The sequence below is a fragment of the Anser brachyrhynchus genome, assembly GCF_964034855.1.
Source record: "Anser brachyrhynchus genome assembly, chromosome: 22".
Lineage (NCBI taxonomy): Eukaryota > Metazoa > Chordata > Aves > Anseriformes > Anatidae > Anser > Anser brachyrhynchus.
The window spans coordinates 7,184,735-7,209,254 of record NC_137715.1 but is presented as its reverse complement, the minus strand read 5'-3'; the positions used below and the strand labels follow the sequence as shown (position 1 = coordinate 7,209,254).

General features: G+C 41.1%; 1 protein-coding gene across 7 annotated transcripts in view; it reads right to left on the bottom strand.

Moving 5' to 3' along the window:
* MYO1D (myosin ID) overlaps positions 1–24,520 on the bottom strand; it is a 158,192-nt gene that overhangs the window by 110,623 nt on the left and 23,049 nt on the right. For all 7 annotated transcript variants that reach the window (XR_013941524.1, XM_080565090.1, XM_080565091.1 and 4 more), the window contains exons 2-11: positions 11,588–11,796; positions 10,664–10,757; positions 9,744–9,909; positions 8,189–8,242; positions 7,172–7,267; positions 6,059–6,175; positions 4,661–4,864; positions 3,349–3,494; positions 3,143–3,257; positions 2,277–2,447 (exon numbers count right to left, since the gene is read on the bottom strand). Coding sequence is in view for 6 of the 7 variants with exons in the window: in XM_080565090.1 (XP_080421216.1) it covers positions 2,277–2,447; positions 3,143–3,257; positions 3,349–3,494; positions 4,661–4,864; positions 6,059–6,175; positions 7,172–7,267; positions 8,189–8,242; positions 9,744–9,909; positions 10,664–10,757; positions 11,588–11,796 (1,372 nt within the window). In the remaining variant the exon portion in view is untranslated. The remainder of the gene's footprint in view (positions 1–2,276; positions 2,448–3,142; positions 3,258–3,348; positions 3,495–4,660; positions 4,865–6,058; positions 6,176–7,171; positions 7,268–8,188; positions 8,243–9,743; positions 9,910–10,663; positions 10,758–11,587; positions 11,797–24,520) is intronic.

The window sequence follows — 24,520 nt, the reverse complement described above, 5'->3', positions numbered from 1 at the left end:
GATGAGAAAATGAACCTTTGATGTTGAGAAGTACAATCAGAATAGCTAATATTTACACATCTAGACTAGCATTGGACAATTCAGAGAAGAATAACCCATGCTCTAAGAACATAAATTTGGCCACAAATATTCACAGTGGAAATATTTACCAGTCTTCTTCCTGGTTTGTTTGGCTTTCACCAGGACAACCAAGCAGACAGCAGCAGATCAGGCATGCAGTGCACAAACTAGGACACTACTATTTAGGGCACAGCAGCCCCTTAGAGCTTATCCACATGGAGCCAGTGTGCAAGATGCTCTACAGGGGAGCAGTGAAGCATTAACTCGGGCTGCAAGATGGGAGCAGTTCCCATAACATATCAGCACATGTACTTTAACTCTTTAGGAAAAGCTTTGATCTACACTCAACTTTATAGTATCTGGACAGATCTACCGCAGTCTACGAAAGCAGATTATGAAGTGAAATCAAGTCCTTTGTTTTAATACAACTAGAAGAGGCTAGCTTAGAGGGCTCAGATTTCTTACAGCAGTTCTAGATGGGATAAGGGCTCACTGAGCAAGATATCTGAGATAATCTAAAGGACATCTGCAAAGACATGAGAGGGGGGAAAGATAATTATGATGCTGAGAATTTTATGGGTCAATTTTTTCAAGGCTATATTGATTTAAACTAGAAATTAGCAAGCCAGGAAGATACATCGTACCCTCCATAAACATTTAAAACAGTATTCCTCATTTCCCTTCAACTCTGTGCAGTTTTCTGACAATGCCACCCCCTACTGAGGAATACTGCAGTTGGAGATATATATATATACACACATGCACTTTTTTTTTTTGTTTGTTTCCCACACTGTGAAGGGACTTGTGAAGGTAAGGACTCAAGCAGATTCTTTTTTTTTTATATATATTTTCATTTTATAACCTGCCACATGCTTTATGAAATTAATTCCTCTTTCCCCACTGTATCCATGCAGTACCTACTCTCTCTGTGATGGAACCACTCCACCTTAGCAGATATAGTACCAATGACGGAACAGAAACTGAAGTCCTCTACCAGCTTACACCTAGTAACTAGACAGCTACAGAACTGGACCACTTCCCACACTACCCCACCGCAGAGGATTTAAGAATCCATTCCCCCAGGCTTCACTGTTCACAACCGTTAGCACTACTAAAGCAAGCAATTTGCATTAAAATATAGACACCTGGACTAGGTTTCATGAAAACGCTTGATCTCATGTGAGTCTACTCACAACGTGTTATGGCTAACACATCTGCTGCTTAAGCACATAAAATCTAGGCTAACACAGAAAGCAAGATTCTCCCTCAGCTAAAATGCATGTGGCAGACGAGATGACAGGTGTGCCGCAGCTAAAGAGCACTTAAGGAAAACCACATCTGGAAGAAAAACTGGTTATTTTATTTTCTTCCTATCCTGTGCTCAAACAAGCCACAGCCAGATCTATTGTTTATATTCAGCCTCCCTGGAGGCAGTCTTTAGCACGTATCTTATACAACGATGCTAATTTTATATTTCTGACCTACATAAAACAGTATGCAGGGGTGGGAGGGAGAAGGGGGGAACCAGCATTCTGAATGACATACTCCAAACAACGTTTCTCAGCAGACAGACATCAACAAATTAAAATGTATTTCATAAATGAAATTTGGTGTGAAGGATTCTCAAATTAATCAGGCTGGTGACCATGTTTTTGTTATGCTGCCAAGTGAGGAATAAAGCCTTTTAATTCGTACATTGTACCAAAAACAAAGCAAGTCAAGTGGCCTGGAAGATCATAGGTACAACTGGAGATGAACGTGTTTTGTAGCCAATGACGATGAAAAAACAACCCACAGTGCCGTAATAAAGCAGAAGTGTGAATAATTTCACTGTCACTATGTATTACAGCAGCCTGGGAAGAAAGCCACGTGAGCCAAAACCGTGCCTCAATTGGTTACAGATGACATCATGATATGTCAAGGCACAAGCTCTTGCTTCTTTTATGCTCCGAATAAAATTGATCTCACATTGGACATACTTGAGCTCCCTCTACCGGATATAAAGCCATAGGAGGTGCCTTACCCAAACCCAGACCAGATGGCCTATTTGTGTAGTTAAGAGCTGCGGTTGCTCTTAGGCATTTAATTTCATACTCTATGGCAACAGTTTGAACCTCAGACACTCTTCAAATCTTTTTCCTTATTCTGTTAGGTCTAAATAATGGAAAAAGCATCACATAGGATAAGAAACCAGTTCTGAGGATACAGAAGAGTACCTTTCTGCTGGAGAAGTGTGCGTGCTTCCCTAGCTTGTTATTAAGAGCCTCAAGGAACATCTCATCTGTAACTTTTCCAACATTCATGCAGGCATCATCCAGAATGGCAATGATCCCTTTGTGCTGCTGCTCTACCAGGTCGACAATGACCTGATTGTTAAAGTAATCAATCTGAAAAAAAAAACCACAAATGAACAGGTGTATTTGTGACTTTGGCTAGTAAAAGAGAAGTGCACCAGTGTTAGTCACCGATTGAACTGCACCATTTGTCTGACAGAAGGATCAGACACCAATCATAGGTGAAAACATCAGCTTTCAGTATGCAGATTGCTAACTCAAAACTAAGTAGGCTATTCTTCTGCCACTAAAGAGAGGTGGTGATCTTCACATGCCTCACATTAATCTTGGGGCCTCTCCTAAAAATCAACTGCTACATAATGCACTTTAAAATGTTTTTTAAAGTTTAACTGCATACAGTCAAAGTGGTAAAAACTGGGCATCCAATCCTTTGCATTATGAAAGGAATCTGAACAGAATGCCCAGAATTTTTCTACCTGAATATCTACAACTACACAAAATACATAAGCGTTCAGATTAGGAACTCAGCCACAGAGATGCTATGAGAAATTTGAACACAGATCTGGAATCAATTGTTTTCCAAAACCATAAAAATAGGTTGCAAGATAATAGGTTAGCTTTTTCCACAGTCTGATTTCCAGACAGCAAGCCTGATAGTACAACTGGCATGGACACAGATGTCCTATTGACTTGAACAGGAGCTTACTCGTGGACCAACTTTAGATGTGTGACCTAAGCTGCTCCACTGACCTCAAACCAACCTCTCCCTCCCCTGCCAAATCACTCACATGCTTCCAAGGAATTCCCTCTCGCTGGTACTCTTCCTGCTCCTGCTTCAGAACTAGCTGAATAAAGAGCTGCTGTAGCTTTTCATTGCAGTAATTAATGCAAAATTGCTCAAAACTGCAAAAACATAGGGAAAAAAAAAGGTGGTGAGTTTTCTCACTTGGGAAAGGGAGAAGGCACAGCACTGTGCTTTAACAGTATGTCTCACCTGTTGTTGTCAAATATTTCGAAGCCATAAATATCCAGGACACCAATGACTGTGTTTTTGCCATGTATTGTAGTGTCATAGTTCTTTACTTCGATCACATCATTGATGTGCGTCACAATCCAACAAAAGAGGCGCTCGTATATAGCCTGCCAGGAAACAAACACTGAGCAATTTTGCCTGCATCTGTCTCTGTTCTCTGTTCATATGGTGCCACAAAGTTTAATTCAAGATGCTGCCCAAACTAACAAAAACCACAGATAAACTTCTGTTAAAATTGAACAATCATTGATAAGAAGAAAATATTCTATAAAATTATTTCTTTCTTTCAAATCCCATTTAGCTGAAGTCTAAATCTTGGAAAGGTCACTAATTATGGAGGTTACCCCATTTGATTCCAGTCTGCTTTTCAGCTGGCTAATAACTTCCACACCTGTGAACTATTTAACAATACTGAAAAATAAGTCAGAGTTCAGTTATAGAAACCTAACAACTGAACACTAGCAGTAAAATGTTCCCCTACACCTTGTAAAAGGAAAATGTTTTGTAGATATAAGTATCTTCAAAGTCTACATGTTCAAAATGTACTCCAAAGCTGTGCAAACATTCATCTTTGTGGAAAAAAAAGTCAATAATCAAGGACCTTCAAAACCTCATCCATTCTTTCCTTATCATTTTATTTCTTAACAAAGGAAGGACAATTGTTACTCCTTTTGCTATCAGTATCCCACCTTTCCATAAAAAGGATAGCACGGTGTTTCCAATTTAAGTTCTAGATGTTACTCTTCTACCCTCTACCCTTTGAATTTAACTGCTAAGGAAGTCAAGAACCATATTTTCCAAAATATTTAGTCCTATACAGTGTATTCCTTTTGCAGATGCCAGCAAGCTAATCTTGCAGCTCCCTCCCCTCTTTCGCCTACCAGAAAAGCATGGCTGGTTGTGATCACAAGCTGTGTCACAGCCAGGGAAGGGTAGAGATGGTGCTGCTCTGCAGTCCCCCTATTGCTGCACTCTGGGTGAGTGCAGCTATACAACACAGGAGCACACAGAGTCAGAGAAAAAATCAGCATGAGGTAGAGACTTCCCCTGTCTGAGCAAGCACTATGCTCATTGATCCACCCAGGAAACCTACTGGGACGTGAGCATTGGAAAACGCAGTTACAAAGACAATTCATTAGTGAGGGTCCTCCTCAGGCGTCATCACTCTGTGCTGCACCAAGCACAACTCTACCAAAAGGCAAAAGCGAAAGCAAAGTGTCTGAGTTACTGTCACATATAAAATCAGATGCAGAGAAAGGAAATTTAAACTCACTTTTGCAAAGGCGTCTCTGCCGTAGGTGGCTTCTTGTTCAGTATGCTGTTTGTCAATGACATCCCGACCTGTAGCTACAGTTCGGAACAAAAGAGCCTTCTCCACCATCTCAGATTTTGTTGACAGCAAGTCTGCAATGATTGACACAACCTTGCTATTTTCTATTAGAGGCGTATCACCATCCACAGAAAACTTCAAGTTCCCCTGCAATAATCAGCAAGAAATTAATTTCTCAATATTTTTTTAAATATAATTTTAGTACGTCCCAAGTCCATCCACATCCCATCTGCTATTTGAGGCCTGCATATCCACATAACCACAAACATCCAAAATCAGTGGAAGCAACAAAGCCTGACTCAAAGGAATGCATTCCTGCTCAGTGTTCAGCTGAGCTTTTGGAAAACAAAAATAACATCAAAGACTTCTGGAAATCTAATCAAACACTGTTTCAAGATTCAGAGTCTAGTAATAGCAAACGGCATTAAATACACAAATTCCAAATGCAGCAGCTCATCTTCACTACAGTTCACTACAAAAACACTAAGCTGCAGTTCTTATTGCAAAGCTGTTGCCCACAAAGGTTCGGAGAACGTTCTGGGGAAGCTGACAAATCAACACTGCTAGCAGTATTGGAGTGATAACATACCACAATGGCACTGTTGCTCAATACCTGTGATGACAGAATTCGGCAGCAACACCACCGTATTACCTGCGAGTAGTCTCACAGCCTGCCAGCATGGCCTGACTCTGCTCTGCCTCCACCCCACTTCCCAGCACTGGGGCAGGACTGCGCCAAAGAGGAGAAAATTGAAAAAAAGCTGCAGTTTTCTTTGCCACCTTCTCTCTGCTTGCCTACGGTGTTTCTCTTCTCAAGGAGGGGCAAGAACTGAGCTACAGGAACGCTGCACAGGGAAGAAAATTCTGTGGGTCGCAGGAAAATATGAGTGAAGGAAGGATTTCCTCGGTATCGGAATACAGAGAATTAGGAGGTCTGTTGTATCCTGCTGTGCTCAAGCTGCTACCAAAGTGAAGTACCATCCCTCCAGCATAGTCACAGTGGTGATGGAGAGAGAGCACGAGGGTAGAAGGATAGCAAGGTGAGAGCTTCCTACCCACTCACTGCCAAAACCCCAACAATTTCTACTCATATTTACAGATCCACATGCTTTGTGGTATGGCTGTTTTGGGATCTGGAATATGCAGGAATAAATGTGATCTTTCATCATTACTGCAGTGTCTTATTTCATCAAGGAATTTCACTCAAACTGGAAGCTGTAAACTGCATATACTTTTCCAGCCAACAGATCTGCAGTGAGAAAATTAGATCTGCAGGAAGTACAAGTGTGCTGCTTGACTTCTGAAGAGCAGCCTACCCAAACCTGCGGGCAGAGAACTTACCAAGTGAAGAATGGCTGCCACAATTTTGTAGACAGTCTGAATCTCCTCTTGCTTGAAGCCTATCACTTTCATGGCATCAGCTACAGCTTTGAACTCTGCACCATCATTGATGGAACACTGAGGGGAAAAAGATGTTTGGAACATGATGTGCTTAATGGTAGTGAGAAAGCAAAGACTTTGCATGCCCATGGGCAAGATGTGTGCTTCACTATTTTTCAGATGCAAGAAACTGCCACAAGATTTCTGCCTGATCCTAATCAGTCATTGTCCACTTGTATGCTGAACCCAGCAGTGAGATAGAGAAATCCATCACAGAACATTTTAATAGCTCAATACTTTCCCAGTGGAATGCTGTGAGCAAAAGCTGCACAGCACTAACAGCAAAGTTCTGGTCAACATCTTTCTCAAGGTAAGCCTGTGTCCCCTCCCTTCCTGATCATCTGGTTACTTTTCACTGCAGATTTCTAGAGAAACTGATAAAGGCCTCTGAGTAGGTCTGCAGGTTTGTACGCCAAAGGGCATCTCAAGAAAGCAATTAGGAAATCAGGGAGCCTTTTGTCTGGACCCTGCTTCCTAGGGATGACACTAGGGACCACTCCCTACGTATTTAAAGTGTTCAGAATTAAAGTGTTCTTGTTTCCTAAAAACCTTATTGTTCTGTTCCCTTCTTTCCTGCTCAGAGGCCCCTCTGAGGGTACATCAGATATGAAGAATGAACGCTTCAGTAACTTAAATGGTCCTACTGTACAAAAAAGACACAAGAAATCTTTTTTTTTTTTTTTAAACAGAGCAGCTTCTTCAGTTACCATTACAAAGCACTAAAAGTCTGTCATTGCTAACAGGTCAAGTATCTCTGGCTGCATTTATTAACAAAAGTGATATTTCCTACAACATTTTTTATAATCAGAAACAAGTGGAGTATGCACAACTACATGTGCACTTGCCTCCTAGGTCCAGAAGCTCCATTAAAAATAGCACACTGGTGTTATCTTTTAATATTTATCCCATAAATATTGGTCTCCACTTCTACTTGCTCTGTAGTACTTGAAACATTTCAAGAAGTACATAAAATTTTAAAACAAGTTACCTGTAACTCACTGACAACACCCTCACCTTTAGCTGTGCTCCAGGAGAGATGTAGCTGTATGCAGATGCATCCTTCTGAAGATGTAGAGAACGTAACATCTGGTCAGAACCCCCCTGGAGGAGCTGTACAAAGAGTAAGAAAAGGTGAATCAAAATAAAGAAAATCCTTCCTTCTTCATAGTAAATCAATCATTTTTATACTAAATAAATTCTCATTCACCTGCTTGCCAAGCAAAACCATAAAAACACGAAGTTACTGCTATGCTAGAATCAGCTACGGTACCTGGAGCCACAAGCACATATTCAAAATACATGGTCTGCACTGTTCTAGGGCTCTGCCTAAGTGACTGACCTTTTGAATGGTACAGCTGCCTAGAAAACAAGTCTGAACTTCATAGACCGGACGTGTACACCTGCGACACATCACCGATGTGCCCTGGCAAGCACATTTATGTTTTCTGCTATACGCTGAGACCTTCCAATGGGAAACACAACATTTGTGAGAAAGGTGCTAACATGCTATCATGGACTACCGAGCACATAAATAAAAAATAAACCTACGGTTTTCTCACAACGCAAGGGAGAATAAAGGTTATACTAATAGGCTGGCCATTTCCCCCAAAGGACGCACAAGGGAATCACCATAAAATATGGAAGACATTAAAAAAAAGAACCCAAAGAAAAAAAGAAAGTGAACTCGGTGTCATAAAATTACTTCCATATGAACTCAAGGCCTCAAGAGAAAATAGAGGAATTAGACTTATTACAAATAAAACAGTGAGTCAAAGTCCAATATTCTACCATACTTGCTTAGTTAGCCTCCTTTTAAGTTTACAAATGCGTTAATATGGGACTGGAGGGTAGAGAAAACAAGCTCTTTCCCCAAAACAGGCCTCTTCAAAAAACTAAAGAAACTACGATCACCCAAGATGTAACAGCAAGGGAATCCTTTGCAAAACGCATGAGAGGGTGAAAACTTTGTCTTTTGCCTATCTGTCTGGGAAACATGAAAAAAGTAACTTGCTTCGACAAAGGAATACCAACCTGGTAAAAAGAATGAAAGCTTCGTTCTCCTGGCTGTTGTACAATCACACGAGACTGCGGGGGAAAAAAATACAGGATAGGTATTTCTGGATAAGGATGCCTTGCTTCCCAAACACCTCCCCTTAGAAACCAAAGAATCGGTTCACCACTGCTAGAACACCTCCAAACTAACCTCATTTTACATTAAGTTTATAATGAACATTACTAATTAGGCATGATCACGGTGTCTGAAGTCTATAATCAAAAAGACCAGCCTGTGAAACAGCTGTAACATGCTACTTCCAATCAGAAAGCCCATGTGGCAACTGCAGAATTGCTTTCATGGAAGAGTCAAATAAAACATCATTTTAGTTCAAGAGTTATTTAATTGCTGGAAGTAAAAACAGGACCAATTGACTACAAACAAATGCCCCACAGCCATAGCTAGGGCCTTACAATAACCGCTTCTACAACCCGAAGACGGGCTGACCAACAGCACCCAGCCTGTGCCGAATCTAACTCCCTACCCTAACACACAGACATTGTTTTAGGAAGCAATCAATAGCTCCATCTTCAAAGTGTTCATTCCAAATTCACGTAAAATAGCAAAAGAAAAACTGTTAATTGCAGCAGAAATTCAGTCAACAAGAAACATACCCTTATTTCACACTACAAGTTCAAACAATGGAGCGTGAGGTGTGAGTTCGTTCTGCAAAGTCGCTGTCTATTGAATAATTGTGTTTGTACCCAAACCTCAACCGCTTTCAAATTGGAAACAAATTTAACTTGATAGAAGTCAAGAATATTAAATAAATGATCAAGACTTAGGTCACTGCAGCTGCAGCCCCATCTCATTTTTGCATGAAAGTATCATGTCTTTTTTTTTTTTTTTCAAATAAAATAAAATATTTGTTCTGGAAATAGACTTCAGGGAAATAATGGCAGAAGTAAAAAAGAAAACAAACAAAAAAGCAAGTTAGCAGATGTGGTCAAACATACAAATTAAAGCCAGACGTGCGTCTCACACATCATGAGAACTGTTAATAGACCCAGCCCCATTTCTTTACAGGGTTTTACATATTCCAGTGTTCTCAGCCACCACTTAATGACGTGAAAAAGATTATGCTTAGGATCATTTGTAACATATAAAAGCATAGTTGCTAAATTATCACGCAAGGCTCAATGTGGGAACTTACAATAAGAATAAGATCTCAGTGTGGGAACTTATAAGGAGGGAGTTTTACAGATGTTAAATTCATCTCAGCTTTTATTTGGGATGCAAAACATATAGACCTATATGCACACAAGCTTCTAAGTAACACTAGTCTCTTAGATGGTGAACTCTGAAAGCGGTGCTGTTAAAGTACTTCTGCAACAGGGCAGTGCTTGTGCTTCAGCAGCGTTTCACTCTTATTAGTTCTTGGAGAGAAATTAAACTTTAGATTTAACGATATTCTGTGCCCTCATACATCACATATGGACGTACCACGTTTGAAAGGAAAACACTGTATTGGCAAAACACATTTTACTGAAGTAACTACACAGAAGCCTTTGACTAAAACTGAATTTGGCTTACCTTTTCAAGCAAGTAATTATTGATATGCCCACCTATTGGATCGCCTTTAAAATCAAAGTTGATATCCATGTATTTTCCAAACCTGCTGGAATTGTCGTTACGGTTTGTTTTGGCATTGCCAAAGGCCTCTAATACACAATTAGATTTCAGCAATATGTTCTTCACTCTGGATAAATGGAAAAGGGAACAGGATGAGTCCAGACTCATGTATTCAGCCACAGAATTTTTTTCACAGGCATTTTTAGAGAAGATTTTAGTAACAACAGAGATACTCTTTGATGGCATATCTAGATGTGTAAAACATTAGCAATCCTGAGGGACATCAGCTGGAAGCTTTTGGTAATGTTCCTTAGAGCTGAGCGAATGGGAACCAAAGGCTCCACTGAAAACAGCATCAATCAAAATGCAGTTCCTTTACATGCATAAGTTTTGAAAACAACTTTTTGACTTCTTTTGCAAATAATTAGCTTTTTTTTTTTCAAGGTAGGTATTAAATCTGTTTCAGCAGAAAGCCATATTCTTTGCTGCAAAAATTTTTACCCTAAGACTGATAGGCACGTGTTGCGACTCGGGAACATGCAAACTTGAAAGGTCATGGAACATGCTGCTTGTGCTCGACATAATACACTAACGCACACATATTTCAGGCAAAGTGACACAGAAAACGTGATTTCTAGATGCTGTTTTTATTTTGAAAGTTTGAAGGCTTGAGTTCCCCCTAACTTTTCTATGCGATTTTAGTAATCAATTTAGTAGTCAGCAATCAATATTGCAAAATTCCCACAGTAAAAGTTTTATCTGAAGAAAACAGGTAAATGATGTAGTAATTGCATGCTGATTTGGCAAGAGACCATCAAATAAAATGGCATTATACAGTCTACTAGAGACAAAGCAACTTCACTTTTCTACAAAGCCCTTACCTTTCTACCTCAGCTCTCTGACCAGGGTTGGTAATGGCTGCTATGTACTGCATAATATATTTACTGGCCTCAGTCTTCCCAGCCCCACTTTCACCTAAGGGCATAAATACAGAAAAAGTCATAACAGAGCAAAACAGCAAAGCAAATCACTGACCAGCATCCTAATTCTACCACGCTAGTGTCTTTTTAAAGCTCAAAGTATGCACAAATAAGCTTGCATTTTCTGAATGTAGCCATAACCCTGCCTGACTGTTACTGCTATGCTGACTTAGAAGCGGTTATGATGTAGGATTTCACAGGTCGGTAAAAGGCCTAGCACACAGAGGATCAAAAGGAATATTGTTAGAGGAGAAAGACTGGCATGCAGAGGCTCTGATTGCAGCAGAGCTGTGAACTGCAGTACAAGAGGCTACTGTTCAGCACCCCATCTCGGGTCTTGGGCCCTTCAGAGCTTCGAAAGCACGGGGACATCAAGGAGATGAAGTGCCAGGATCCAGATAGCGACCGTTCATGGCACAACCACTGCTCCCACTGTTAGCACCGGGACAAGCAAACAGCTCAGCCATCAAAACAGAGAACAAAACATTGATCAGTCAGCTAAGGGACAAAAATCAGCATTTCTCCAAGCTGCTGGAGACACAGGAACCCCATTCTCACTGATCATCATTCACACAGGCACAGCAAGCAGAGGCCTTACCTTCAAGTTACATTTTACATGCACAGATTAAGCTAATGACTGACACCAGCTCTTGAATCAGATAAGAAATAATTGTTGAGGTCTCCACACACAGATTCAAATGCAAATAAGCAGTTTTAAGATTAATGAAGTTTTCTAAAACGCTATCACATTAGACAAATCCTTCTTCTGCCTAAAATTTCACAAAGATCAAGTGTTCATCAGAAAGACAAGCTCTTTCAGCTTACCTGATATTACAATACAGGTGTCTTTTGATCGCCTCTTCATCGCTTTGTAAGCCGCATCAGCAATTGCAAAGAGGTGAGGAGGCCTCTCATACAATTCCCTTCCTTTGTACTGCTCGATCATGTCACGCCCGTAGATGTTCAAGTTTTTGTAAGGATTCATGGAAACGACCACTTCCCCAATAAACGTATAAATACGTCCTTTTTCAAACCTACCCAGGATGAGACAAAAGGGAGAAAGGATTAGTTAAATGTAGAACTTCAGAAGGTTTTCCAAGTAGCCCATTTCATCGTTATGAACTCTTTAATTCATCATTGTATTGAAACTCTTATAAAAAAAAAAACCAAAAAACTTGAATAAGGTCATTATCTGTGATCAGTGGGGCCCAGAGAGTGTATGAGCACATCACATCAGGTCTCTAAGTAAAAAAGACTACGAATGAGGATTAGCTTCAAATCTTACCATGTACAAAGGAAATTACTCCTGCTATTTCAGTTATGGATGCATGACGGATCAGATTACTGCGGTACAAACGCTGACTTTATTTTTGAGGACAGCAAACCTCTGGTTTGCCAATGCAATCAAGCCTGCTTTCAGCATCACTAGGTATTTCTGTTTCCATTAGTACGCTACCAGAAACAAATGGTTTTAATGAATTCTTTAGTGAGATTTACATTAATATAATTTACTGCTTCTACACCTGATGATAAGCGAAGATGAGTTTGTGATGAGCGATGCGTTTATATGTTTCACAAAGTGGATTTAAAGGCAAATTCTTTATTTACATTCAGACTTGTCCAGATTAGCAGAGGTTTTGAAACCCCTCACTCAGAGCTCTAATAACATTTGCAAGAGAGTAAACAAAGATACAAGCCAAGAAACAAATTACAGCCTTTCAACTTCAGCAATTAGCTTCCACTCATCCTTTTCACTACAATGGGCTTTTATCACTACTGTTAGATCAAAAGTGAAAGCTTTGAAGGAACCTGTGAAAACAATCCTAAATTACAGCTTTCCTAAAGTCTACTAGCTCATTAGTTTTCTTTCTGGAAACAGGATAGGAAAAAAATAAAATTTGAATCATTTTGGAAGAAAAAAAAAAAAGAGGTCTGTTTAAGTTAAAAGCTGTTTCCAAAGAAATCACGATTTTATCAAAGTGTTTTCTAGCAGATGAGCACACAAGGAATTTCAGATTAACAGCTGAAGAATTCACACAATATTTGCTGTAGGAGAAAAGACGACAGCAGATTTATAGATCAATCAAACCACGGCATCTCTATAAGTACCTGTGTGCATCCTGCATTTAAATCTTACAGCATTAGATGGCACCATAACACCTCTACAGGCTACAAGAAGAGCCTTCCTAACGCTTCATGGACTACAGCATAAATTCTAGCAATATTGAATTTATTACCACCCCCACGTGGTGACAGGCATGACATTTTCTACTGTTCATCTGAGAATTTTCTGCAGCATCTTGGAAGTGTTAGTTTTTAGCAGGTGTAATAAAACTCAAGAAATGCAATCCAGCAACCAGCATTCCCCTTTCTGAAAGCAATTCTGCCTCTAACTCCAGAAATAAATCACTGCAAAGACACAGGAACTGCAAAAGGTCCTTTTGTTCCTGCATTCAGTTTTGACTGGAGGTAGTCCTAATGTGCATTTCCCAAAACTTTAATTGGCTTGAAATGCAAAGATATCTTATATTTTTGATATATATGCTACTTGAAAGCTACCAAAAGTGTTTTAGAAAAGATAATGCCCGTAACAATTAGTGATACTAACTGCGATGCAGCAGCTCTTTCCTAACTATTGCAACAAAACCAATGGATAACACACAAGCGATTTGACAGAGGCTATGATGCCAAGCAACTGGTATGCAAGCGTGGAATGAAATACTGAATCTCAGCCTATTTTTAAAAGTCCAGCTTATCCCCTCAAGGGAATAAACAAGAAGGGAAGCCACAGGTACACAGGAAGCCTCAGTCCTTGTCGCTTGCCACCCCTAATTTTAATTCTCTGAAGTACGAAGCCGCTGGGAATCGTGCTGTTGGGAAGACACCAAAGGCTCAGAAGACACATGTGGGTGCAGCGAGATCTCACACCAGGCTGCTCAGCTTCTGCCCTCCCAACAGCAGGAGGGCACGAGGGGCTCTGCATACACATAGGAAAGGTTTAAAAAGAAAAACCACACCGCTGCTTGTTGAGGAGATCAAATCACACGGGGACATACATATGTAGCGGAAACCACCACAAGGTCACCAAAAACTGCAGTCTACCCCATCTCTTCGGAGGCAGGCTGTCCGCAGCAGGCGAGCTGCCCAGAGAACACGCATACCACGTCCCAAAAGTCGCTGCACAGTGGGCACGTAACCACCCCAGAAGGCACCACTCAGTGATAAAAAGACAGACACCATGGCTTCAGGAGGAGGTTTTAAGCCGTACCAGAGAAGCATGGCCAGAGGATTCATGGCAAGCACAGAAAGCATAAGGCTGCTCCTTCTAGCTGCTGAGAAAAAAAAATAAAGCACATTCCTACAGAAGCATCGTGCCAAGTCATCACCCAGTACCCAATACTCTGACCTCTTCCTAAAGCAATGAATTATGTACACTTGCAGTAGCAGAGCACAGTTTAAGTTTCTTCCCTCGGCAGTTCCCTGTTCCTGGCTGCTTCAGAAGCAGAGCCCCCAGATTTGTGCTTGCCAAGGGTGTGCAGCGGGAGGCTGGGAGCAGGCGCCTGGAGAAAGCCTGGCACGTGGGGCAGCTGGTGTGCTGCCTGTCTGCGGCCACCACCTCAGCTTTAAGGCAAGGTTTAAGAGGTTTTTTTAGACCCTGATGAGTTGTATCTTCAGCCTCCGTGGCAAGAAGCAGACAGAGGAGGTGGAGGAGGAGGAGGGGAAGGTTCCCTCTCCAGGCTGGCAAAGGGGCATCTCGCAGTAAGCGTGGCTTTGAGGATACAGACTTTGTCAACATCTCACATTCCCATTTACTTCCCTATCCATCTTCATTTCTCAGCACGGAGTTAAAATTCCAGAGCTGTGCTTAGATGTTCCTAAAACGAACGGCTGCTCCTCACCCCTCGCTGCTGATAAAGCCTCTTTTCATCAGACGGCGTAGTCCGGCGCTGCGGCGGGCCAAAAACAGCAGTGGCTGTTTTCCTAGCTGCATTGCTTTGGTGTGAGATTCTTGGTTTTCCTCGCCCGAGAAGAACTCATGAAAACCTAAGAAAACAACTAACGACTGCAAGGCAAACGGGGAGGTGTAAGTTGTGTTAAAGTCGCTATTCTGCTGCAAGGCGAGGTCACGCAACTGGAGTAGGAATGAGGTCTGGGAAATGCTCAGCGATCCCGGCAGGCATCCACCGAGGAAAGCTCATCGCCACACAGAGTGCCCTGACCACTTTGGTGCCTGCATAAAACGCCCAGGAGCAGGGTTTTGTTATTAAAAGCCAGCCATGGTGTGTTTAAAAGGAACGCCTCTCCTTATTCCCTCCATCAAACCCCATTTTGTAATTTTGTATGCACCACAAAAATCATGAATGTGCTGCAAGGTCGAGGAGATTGTTATGGGGAAATAACAATTGTATTCCTTCCAGTAATTTCTCTATCACCGTCTTCTGAATTTTCCACTTATTACTCTGGCATCTGAAAACTAGCTCAGCAGCCAAAAGGAAAGGCAGAGCCTGCGTGTTATTTTGGTGAAGTATGTCAGCTCTTTCACGAGAAGTTTTTACACTAGTTTTTATTACCTCGTTAAAACATCGATTGATGGTGAGAAAATATAAACCAGTAGGTCACAGAATATAAATCTTCTAAAGGGACAGAAGTGATTGTTTAGGAAAGAAGAGGGCCAAGGAAAGAATAGGACTCTTGCTTTGTTTTGTGGCTTTTATTTTCAGGGAAAGGAGTTGAAAACAAAAATGCTTAAGTCCAGACATAAGCGAAACAACCTGACATCACTTACTGATTCTTTAAATTTTAATGGAAAACACGAAGTACCAAATAAAATTTTAAATACTTTTGCTATGCAAATATGCATCTTTTCAGAAACAGTTACATATCACATGTTCACACCTAACTGCCATTGGACAATAGACTGCAGAAATCAGAAGGCTGAAGCAGGAATCTTCGCCACCAGAGAGCACTCACATTTAGGATTTCTCCCACCTGACAAACACTCCAGTCAAAAATAAAACTGTTCTTACCGAGGAAATGATGCAACTTCAAATGCACTCAGTACAAATAAAGAAAAGAGTTAGTTGGCAAGACTTGGAACCAATACTCCAAAACAACATCTGCAGAACGCAGACCATTAAACAAAGGCACCCTACCAGGCAATCACCACTCCAAACGCTGCAATTCAAATTATAAAGGCATTCCGTAATTAATCATTTACTTGGTCACTCCTCTGTACCGCCAGATAAACAGAAACTTGATGGGATCGCAGACAGCCAGCATCATTCTACGGGCTCATTGCTATTTCTAGAATTCAGCATACATTCTGAGATAACCTGTGCCAGGAGCAGGGGGATCAGTTTGCAGTGAGATCACAGGCTGGGCTTCACTGGGGTGTGAAACTGCTCCTCAGAAACACATTTTGCCAGTCTTTCCCTCCATCTGCCTAATACTCAAGCAGAGCAACTGCTGGAAAAATCACGTCAAGTCTCCAACCATCTCGTTTTGCACCGCTTTAAGGCAGCTGAGTGTAGATACCAGTTTTATGGATCACTTTCTTCTGGGAAAAGACCTTCTATCACGTGGAACTCCCTTCCCTCCTGAGCACGGACCGACATAACAACCTGCTCTGCATCCCTGCAGCCACACGAAAGCTTCTCCCACTTTAGCAGGTGCTCACTACACCTCCCTGGTCTTGCCTCGTCCAGCTGCTGGATGACACCGATGCTGCAGAAGCAGAACGTCTTCACAACAAGAGGTCACAACTTGGCCAGCATCTAACAACCGGTCTTTGGTTTATCTATGCTGCAGTGGCCCAGGATAAAGGAAACATTAACAGAAAAAGCAAAAGCAAATAATCCAGAGATACAGGAGGGATACAGGTGCCTCAGCCTGTGCTAGAGTCAATAGCCGATGTAGTAACAGTGATGGTTTAAAGAACAAAGGCTGAGGGTTTCAAATGATTATTTCCGACTTATTAACTCCAAAGCATAAATCAAATCAAAATATTTGGTGCAAGTACTCTTTCTTCCTTGCTCCTTTGCGCATGGGAAGAAGACCAACGTAGAAGCTGCAGAGGTGCTGGCACACAGAAGAGGGACAATTCCTTCTCCTGTTACAAACTCCCCGTGATTTGGGTTTACCCCCTGCAAAGGGGAGGGTCACAGCTCTTAGCTATCATTTACCACCACACACGTACATTAAAATTCCATTTTGGCAGGCTTTGACTCCATTCTCTGTGCAAATACACACAAAGTCATTAATTAAAACTTGTGTTCATGAAGGGATGTACATGCATAGTCAAGGATGGGCCTTTAGGATGTTTTCATTAAGGAAGGGAATTTAAGTAGGCTTCTGGCAGTGAAATTGTGTTTACCTGGATTTAAATGCAAGAATGCATAGCCAGTTGCACTGACACAAAGGCACAACTATTCTTCTCATGCTCGAGGAAGTAAAATGACTTTGCTTGAGCACACTTCACCCTGTGTGTGTCAGACAATTGCCTTTTACATGTGATACCAGGTCTCTCTACTGAGCATTCAATGCTACTTAAAGACTTTGTCTCAGGTAAGTCTCAAAATAAACCCAGCTGTCAAGCAGGAAAGAATTACTTTCAAGTGTTTCAGTAAACTGTTCATAAATTGTATTCTAGCAGATCATCCTCATCAGAAGAGGACTCAGATAAACAAGATTTGTGCTGGCAGAAGTATAGCTAGAATATTTTATTGCAGTTGAGAAAACAGACCAAAAAACTGTCTGGTCAGTATTACCTCCCTGTTCTTGGAAAACAAACCAAGTCTGTCACAGTGCTGAATATGCATGTCTGCTCTGTATAAATCTACCCCATGAGCCAGAAGAAATTGAATATAAGCTTATTTAATGGGCAGGTGAAATTTTTGCTTGCAGTTGTCCCGCGTGGAATCAGTTTTGTACATGTTGCCAGTTTCACAAAATAGGAAATGCCATTCACTGTGCATCCTGCACCACTCCTTTCCTGTAGGGGAGGGAGCAGAAAGGGCAGGGTGAGGAATACTTCATTCATCTGCAATTTTCACAGTCGGCTTCGGAAATAACATTAAAGAGCCCTTTGTAACAACGTAACTTTTTCAAAGAAAATAGTAAACTATGACTGACCACATTATCCCCAGCAAACCAACATTTAAGCAAACTGTAAGTTGGCAGGGCTGGTTCAGCGCCAGCACAGCTGACCCCTGCATCATCTCCGCAGCTCTGCAAACCCAGAAGGCAAGGTCAGGGGAAAGGAAAATGGATGGTGGACGCTAAGTGGGTTCTACCGAATGCTGAATGAAGACAAACTATGAAATGTGGCTGGCTAGCTAGAAACTGGAATAATATTAAAATCCCTCTCCTTATATACGAAGTTAAAATACTAACCTTGCACTGAGAAGATGCCAAACCACTAAACATAGGAGTCACTGAACTTTCATTTCTATTTGCGTCAATGGACAGAATGAGCTGTCTCTCCAACAGCAGGGAAGTACTGCGTGCTCCTGGTACGCATCTAGAAGCACAGCAGAAGGCACAAGCAGACCTGAAGTAGGTAACAGGAGAAAAGGGAATTCTTTGAAAAGCTTCCAGGGACAACATAACACTTTGTGGTTTTTCTTTCCAGTCCACACCTGAGAAAGATGCTACTGAATACAGGTAGAGGAAAGAAAATTGTTCCCGATTTCTCTGCATGTAGCACCAGAACACACTGACTTTCCATATGAAAAGTCTGGCTGCAACACTGCAAAATCCTAATGCAGTAATCATATTACTCTGCTTTGAGCCTGAGGTTGCCCTGAATGACCTCCCGAGGCCGAATTATCCTATGATCCTGTATCTAACCAGGAAAGAGAAGTAACAGGCCTGGAATAGCAACAAACAAAAGACTGCCATCAACCCATAATCTCTAATAATCTGTCAAAAACTTGGAAGAGCGTTCCAAGAGAAGACTAGTGGGTCCTACTGGATATTGCAGAACTTGTTTTATGAATGTGCTCAGAAAGTTTGGCTTCTTGCACTGACCAGCAAATGACTTCATGATCCTTTATATGTTCCTTCCACTCTGTTACAGCATTGATAGATCTTAAAAATGACACATTCACTTCCTCCTCTTTCCAAACCCTTGGCCATTTTAGCTGTAACCTGCCACACCACGATTATCTAAGCCTTCAGCTTTGGGAATTCAGCTTTGTTCATTGGATTAGGCACCACTGTGTTAAATAATACACTACCTTCAAATGTATCACTGGACAAAATTGCAGCACAAAAAGGTAAAACACAGACTAATGACTGGTGCCCAGAAAGATTTGCATCATGTGGAAGATACAGACCAATAAGCCCTCTGGTTCAGTGATGCATGAGTCCTGCAATGGTAGGTTTGCCCGAACATTGTCCGCACAAGGACTAGCTTATGCTTCTGAATAACAATTTTTTTTTCAAGGGATGCCAAAGGAACTATAAAATCCTGCAACACAATAAGAAATGGCAGAAAATCAAAGACCATGGTTGATACTGGAAAGGCTTCTCCAATAACTTCAGGGAACAAAACCCACTCATTTTGCTGCTGCTGACCCTGATGAAGCAGCATCATTGTACAAAGAACCATAACCTGAAGTCACATCATCTACAGGACTGATGAAAACTTTCAATAAGTGATATTCATATATTGAAATATATGATATACATATAATACACTTTAACACCTTCCCAACTTTCTGTATATGCTGCACAAGTAACAGGACTTTGCAACGAAGTCTAACTGCACCCCCCCACACTTCATTCCACCATCCTAGGTGCCAAGGTACAATCACAATATTTCACAAATTTTCTTTGTAGATGCTTGGAGACTCCTTTTCCAGTCAGCTGGCCACGAGCTGCTGATGTTCAGATGCTTCATTGTTCTGTTGTAAAGAAATATTCTGCATCTGTTAAACTCGTGCCCAGTGCCGATCTGTGAATGCTGCTGGAGTCTCCTGAATACAGCATTGTTTTGGTGCAGCACTCAAAAAACCAATGTCATCTCGCAGTGGTAAGATACCATACGCCACCTGCCAGCGCTCCAAAAGGCTTGCTTAGTCCTCTGGTAACAAAATAAAAGTTAGATGCACAATTTATACTAACACAAGCCATGCAAATCATGTGAAAATAATACTACAAAATATGAAAATAACACACACGACTCACATTTCTGCATGGTTAGGGATCTTTTACAGTTATTACAGTGACCTGCACCATCTCCCCGAAACGCAAATATTGCGTATGTAGTGCTTAAACAGAAGGACTGTTTGTTTTTTGGTCATGAAACCAGGCAGACTTCTTTAAGCACTTATGTATTTCACAGCATAATGTGCCTTAACACAGATCTTGTGGTTTTGGCTCGCAAACTGTCCTAGCAGCACATTAGATTACCAACTAAGGGCTTCGGCAGACAAACTGCTGAGTCTCAAAGCAGCAGATTAAGATATTCCACCTACAGCTGCCCATCCAGCTCCACTGCCAAAGGCTCCCTTCTGCCACGTCTGCTGAAGGGGCAGCAGTGGACAGCCCTCACCTCGGCCACCCCGGGTCAGATCGTCACCGACACTGTTTGCTTAGGGACTGATACCACCAACTTCAGCCTGCTGATGAGAAGAGAGAGCCATGGAGGGGACACGAGCTTCTCAGATCACAAAGCAAATACTTTTCACCACGATCTGTCCATTAGCTGTTCAGGTTGAAGGAAAGGACTTTCAGCCCTGCTTTCCTTGAAAGCATGTCCAGTCAGTAAGAGCATCCCAGTTTTTGTTTGTAGATTTGGCACAGGTCTGTTGTGTTATTTTTTCTTGTACTTTGTTTTGTATTGGAAAAGTTTCACGTTGCCTAATGGCAATCCGGATCAGAACTGCAGTGAAATCTCCTTTTCGCCACCCTTCTCCCAGCCTCTCCCTCAGCAGCGGCTGCCCCAGAAGGGGCAACTTCAGAAAGGGAAGAAGAGAAGGAACCAGTTTGAACTCGTCAAACATCCTTGTGGATATGGCAGTACGACAGGCCAGATAAGCAAATGGATTTGCACAAGTTAAGTATTTCACTTTACATTCTTTGAATGAAAAAACATCTGAGAAGTAGGAGTGCTGCAGTGTTGTTACTTACGCATTCATCATTCAAAGCAAAAGGAGTGAATTTCTAAATGCCAGCTGTATCGAGTTGTTAAACAATGGTGTTTCAAAGAAAACATTAGCAATATGGAAAAGGACTTAAATGGTTTGATTATTAAAACAGATTACTTGATTTATATGCTACTTTTTTGCTGTTTGTTTTAAGTTATCACCAGAGAGATTATGTTAATTTACTTCCTTGGGATTTTACATCTATTTTCTGTCCAGATAGCTCCCACACTGGAGCTGAAAACAATTCTAACAGTATTGTGAGACAACACAAATACCACACAATTAATATGCAAATAACCTGTAAAATATCTACAACACATCTTCCACAAGCCAAGACTACTTTGACCACACTGTCAGTTTTTAGCTCTGGGACAATGGAACTCAGAGCCCTGTGGGATGATTTAAAACAGGATCTTTTCAGAAAATGCATCAGCCTAAGAATTCAGGCCCCCTCCTGCTTCTGTTAAGCGTCTTTTGTTAGGTAATGAGCATTCGTTATCCACCAACACCAGAAGTCAGCACAGTGCAACATTGTTTACCAAAAAGTTTATAGACAAAATTTTCAGCAACTAATAATTTACTAAGAGCACAATTTGAGCCTAGGGTGGTGGTCAAGTGCACGCTCTCAGCTTTGACAGATCTATTTACGCACTCAAAAACAGCAGCATATAGCATGATTGCACAGCTGCCTATTTCCTGGATTATCACGTTAATTTTTGACACATGTAACAAAGTAGTTGGCCCAGTTTTAAGCAGGCTGTTATACGAAATGACCTCCACAGGTCTCACTCAAAGAAAATTGCTCTTTGGCTATAAAACGCACATAAGTAGCTTCAAATATCGGCTGAAAGTAAATGTTATTTCTGATTATAATAGCACAGGTTTTCAAATTAAGTTTGCTATCAGCCTTATTTAAATTAATATTTTTTTAGAAATCAATTTAATTAAGTGTTCAGAGCTATGATCTATCCTCCTCCAAATGCAGCAATGTTTTTCTTTTCTTCCTGTGAGCAATCAGCTGCTAAGCCCTTGCAGAACAGCAACATACTGCAATAAAGCACAAAGAAAAACACTCAGAAAAGAGCCTTCATTTCTCTGGCCATCACAAACTGTCAAACACTTTAAACCTTAAAAAAAAAAAAGAAATATATACACACACATATATATATGAAATCTTCATCTATTGGATGGATAAATTCTTTCATGTTATTTTTCTATATCTGTTAAATTCAAGATTTAGAGATTATCCTTTCCACATTCACCTCATTGTCTCTTCTGCCACAGGGATATCTCATCAATCTCACTTGTACATTTGGAATAATATAGATCTTACCAGATTAGTAATAGTTAGAAACCCAGAAATGTTCGTTTATCAACTCCCACTTAGTAATCATCTTCCAGCAGGCAATAACAAGCAGGGGAAATAGATCCACTGCCAGTTTACCAAGGACTTATGAAAGCAATGGAACATCTCAAGCTTCTCAAACTGTTTTGCTTTGTTACTTGGAAAGCTTCAGCAATCCGCACATTTAAGATGCCTACTAGCTCTCCATAGTTGAAGACAATTACTGCCAACCAATATATATCAGTACACACACATCATGACTTCAGTTCTGTAAAACCCATACAAATTGCATGCCTATCTGATGGGAAAAAGAAGCAGAGATGAAATCCTCACCCCAAAGTGGCCTTGTGTTATCTAACTAAATTCTGTTTGGATCTGGCTCAAGCATAGCACTGCTCTCCACGTTTATTAAATAAAGAATTTAAACCCACAACACTTGCAACTTTCATTTTGAATGTTTGCTATACTGTGATGCAACAGTCCGTGCTACAATGGTGTGCGTGTACGCATGAACACGCACACACACACCAAGTACAGCATTTTTATGGTTGTTAAATGTACATAAAAACTGCTAAGGTTAACGTTTACATAAGGCTCCTCCTAGCAAATATTGCACAGATGCCTCTAGCTGGCTTCTAACCAAATCTATTAATAAAATGAGCATTTACAAAACTGAGTAAGAAAACACATCTCTAGCTTTTGGATACGCTGAAATGGTTTGATGGACTTGCAGATAAAGACAGGGTTCAAGCGTTTCGTTCACAGCACTTTCATGCAGTGCCAACAAAATTACTACAAATCCTGGTTTTGTCAAAAGGACAGTGGAATGCATTTATGAAATGGCTCTTTTCCTCCTGAATATATTCAAGAGAAACTTACAGGAAAAGGAATAAAGCTTAGTTATTTCCTGTTCGCATCTTTGTCCTTTGAGTAAGAGAACAAAGGAATTTGACACCTCGTATCTATACTCATCTTGAGCACCCATTCTTCGGCCTTTTAACTGGAGTCCAGACTGTCATTAGCAGTTAAGGAAATAGTCCTACATACAGAAAAATCAGAAGCTTTGATAAGTTGCTGCTAAAGTGCACAGGTTATTAATGCTGATAAGCAATCACCAAGGAATAAGGTCGGTTGTTAACACCGTATCTTCACTTCTCTCAAAGTCCCATGCTACGTTAGATAAAAAACAGGTAATTACATCTTCTACTTCTCCCTCATGCTAGCTAGCTTTATCTTTTGAAGCTACTTGCTTGTGTAGTGAAATTTCTGTCTAAAGGAGTTCCAGCTCAGCAGTGAAAACACCAATGGATCAGCCAAACGAGCTGTGCTCAGAGCAGGCAAAAACTCTCCTAAAATCTGCAGTAACCTGATACGAGAAAAATCCTTTCCATAGTTCAAATCTGTTGATGTGACCTCAAGCAGGACAGACCAGAGATCCAAGATGGTTCAACACCATTTGAAGTGGCAGTTCACCCTGGAAATATCACATCTGGGTGCGATTCTCGAGAAGAGAACAATAGATACCCACGAGCCAAAGACCTGTGCCAGTATGAGATTCCTGCATGGCCTCCGCACACACTAAGCGGAAGTCCTAAAACAGAGGATTGATACATTAAAATAAAGTGAAAAAAAACCAAAAAACTGCACAGATGTTCAGCAATGACAGCTGATGGTTTCCCCTCTGCCAGTTAGAGCTGCTTTACCAGCATTATTCATCAAATTCTTTCTCTTTCTTGCTTTGGGTCAGGGTGGAAAGAAGAGGGGAGAGGAGAAAGTCCGGAGGGAAAGAAGATCAAAGTGCAACTCCATCACCTCAGGTTTGTGGAGTTGTTTTCACTTTTAAGTTAAAAAAGTCAAACTATTTACTGTCGTTCCACAAGTCACTAGCAACTCTTTATCACAATAACCATCTCTATTTCTTCTAATGTATTGTATTTTAAATAGAGAGAGACAAAACTGCTTATAGTATTTAAAACAGAAGCCTGATAACATTTTGAGTAGTCCTACTAACATTTCCTTGCTTTTACTGACTGTATCTCCCTCCTCCCATGGCATCCACGAGCCTCCTGCGTATCTTCTAGAAGCTCACTGAACTGCTGGCTGGTATCATGCAGCACATGCAGCGTCCTCTAACTCTCCCCTGCCTCCGATCCATGACCTTGCAATTTACAGCACATTATTCATCTGTAAATGAAGGGCTCAGCGTTTTGCGGAACTGCATTTCGCCCATGAGGTGATCCAGGCATCTTCAGCAGGAGAATC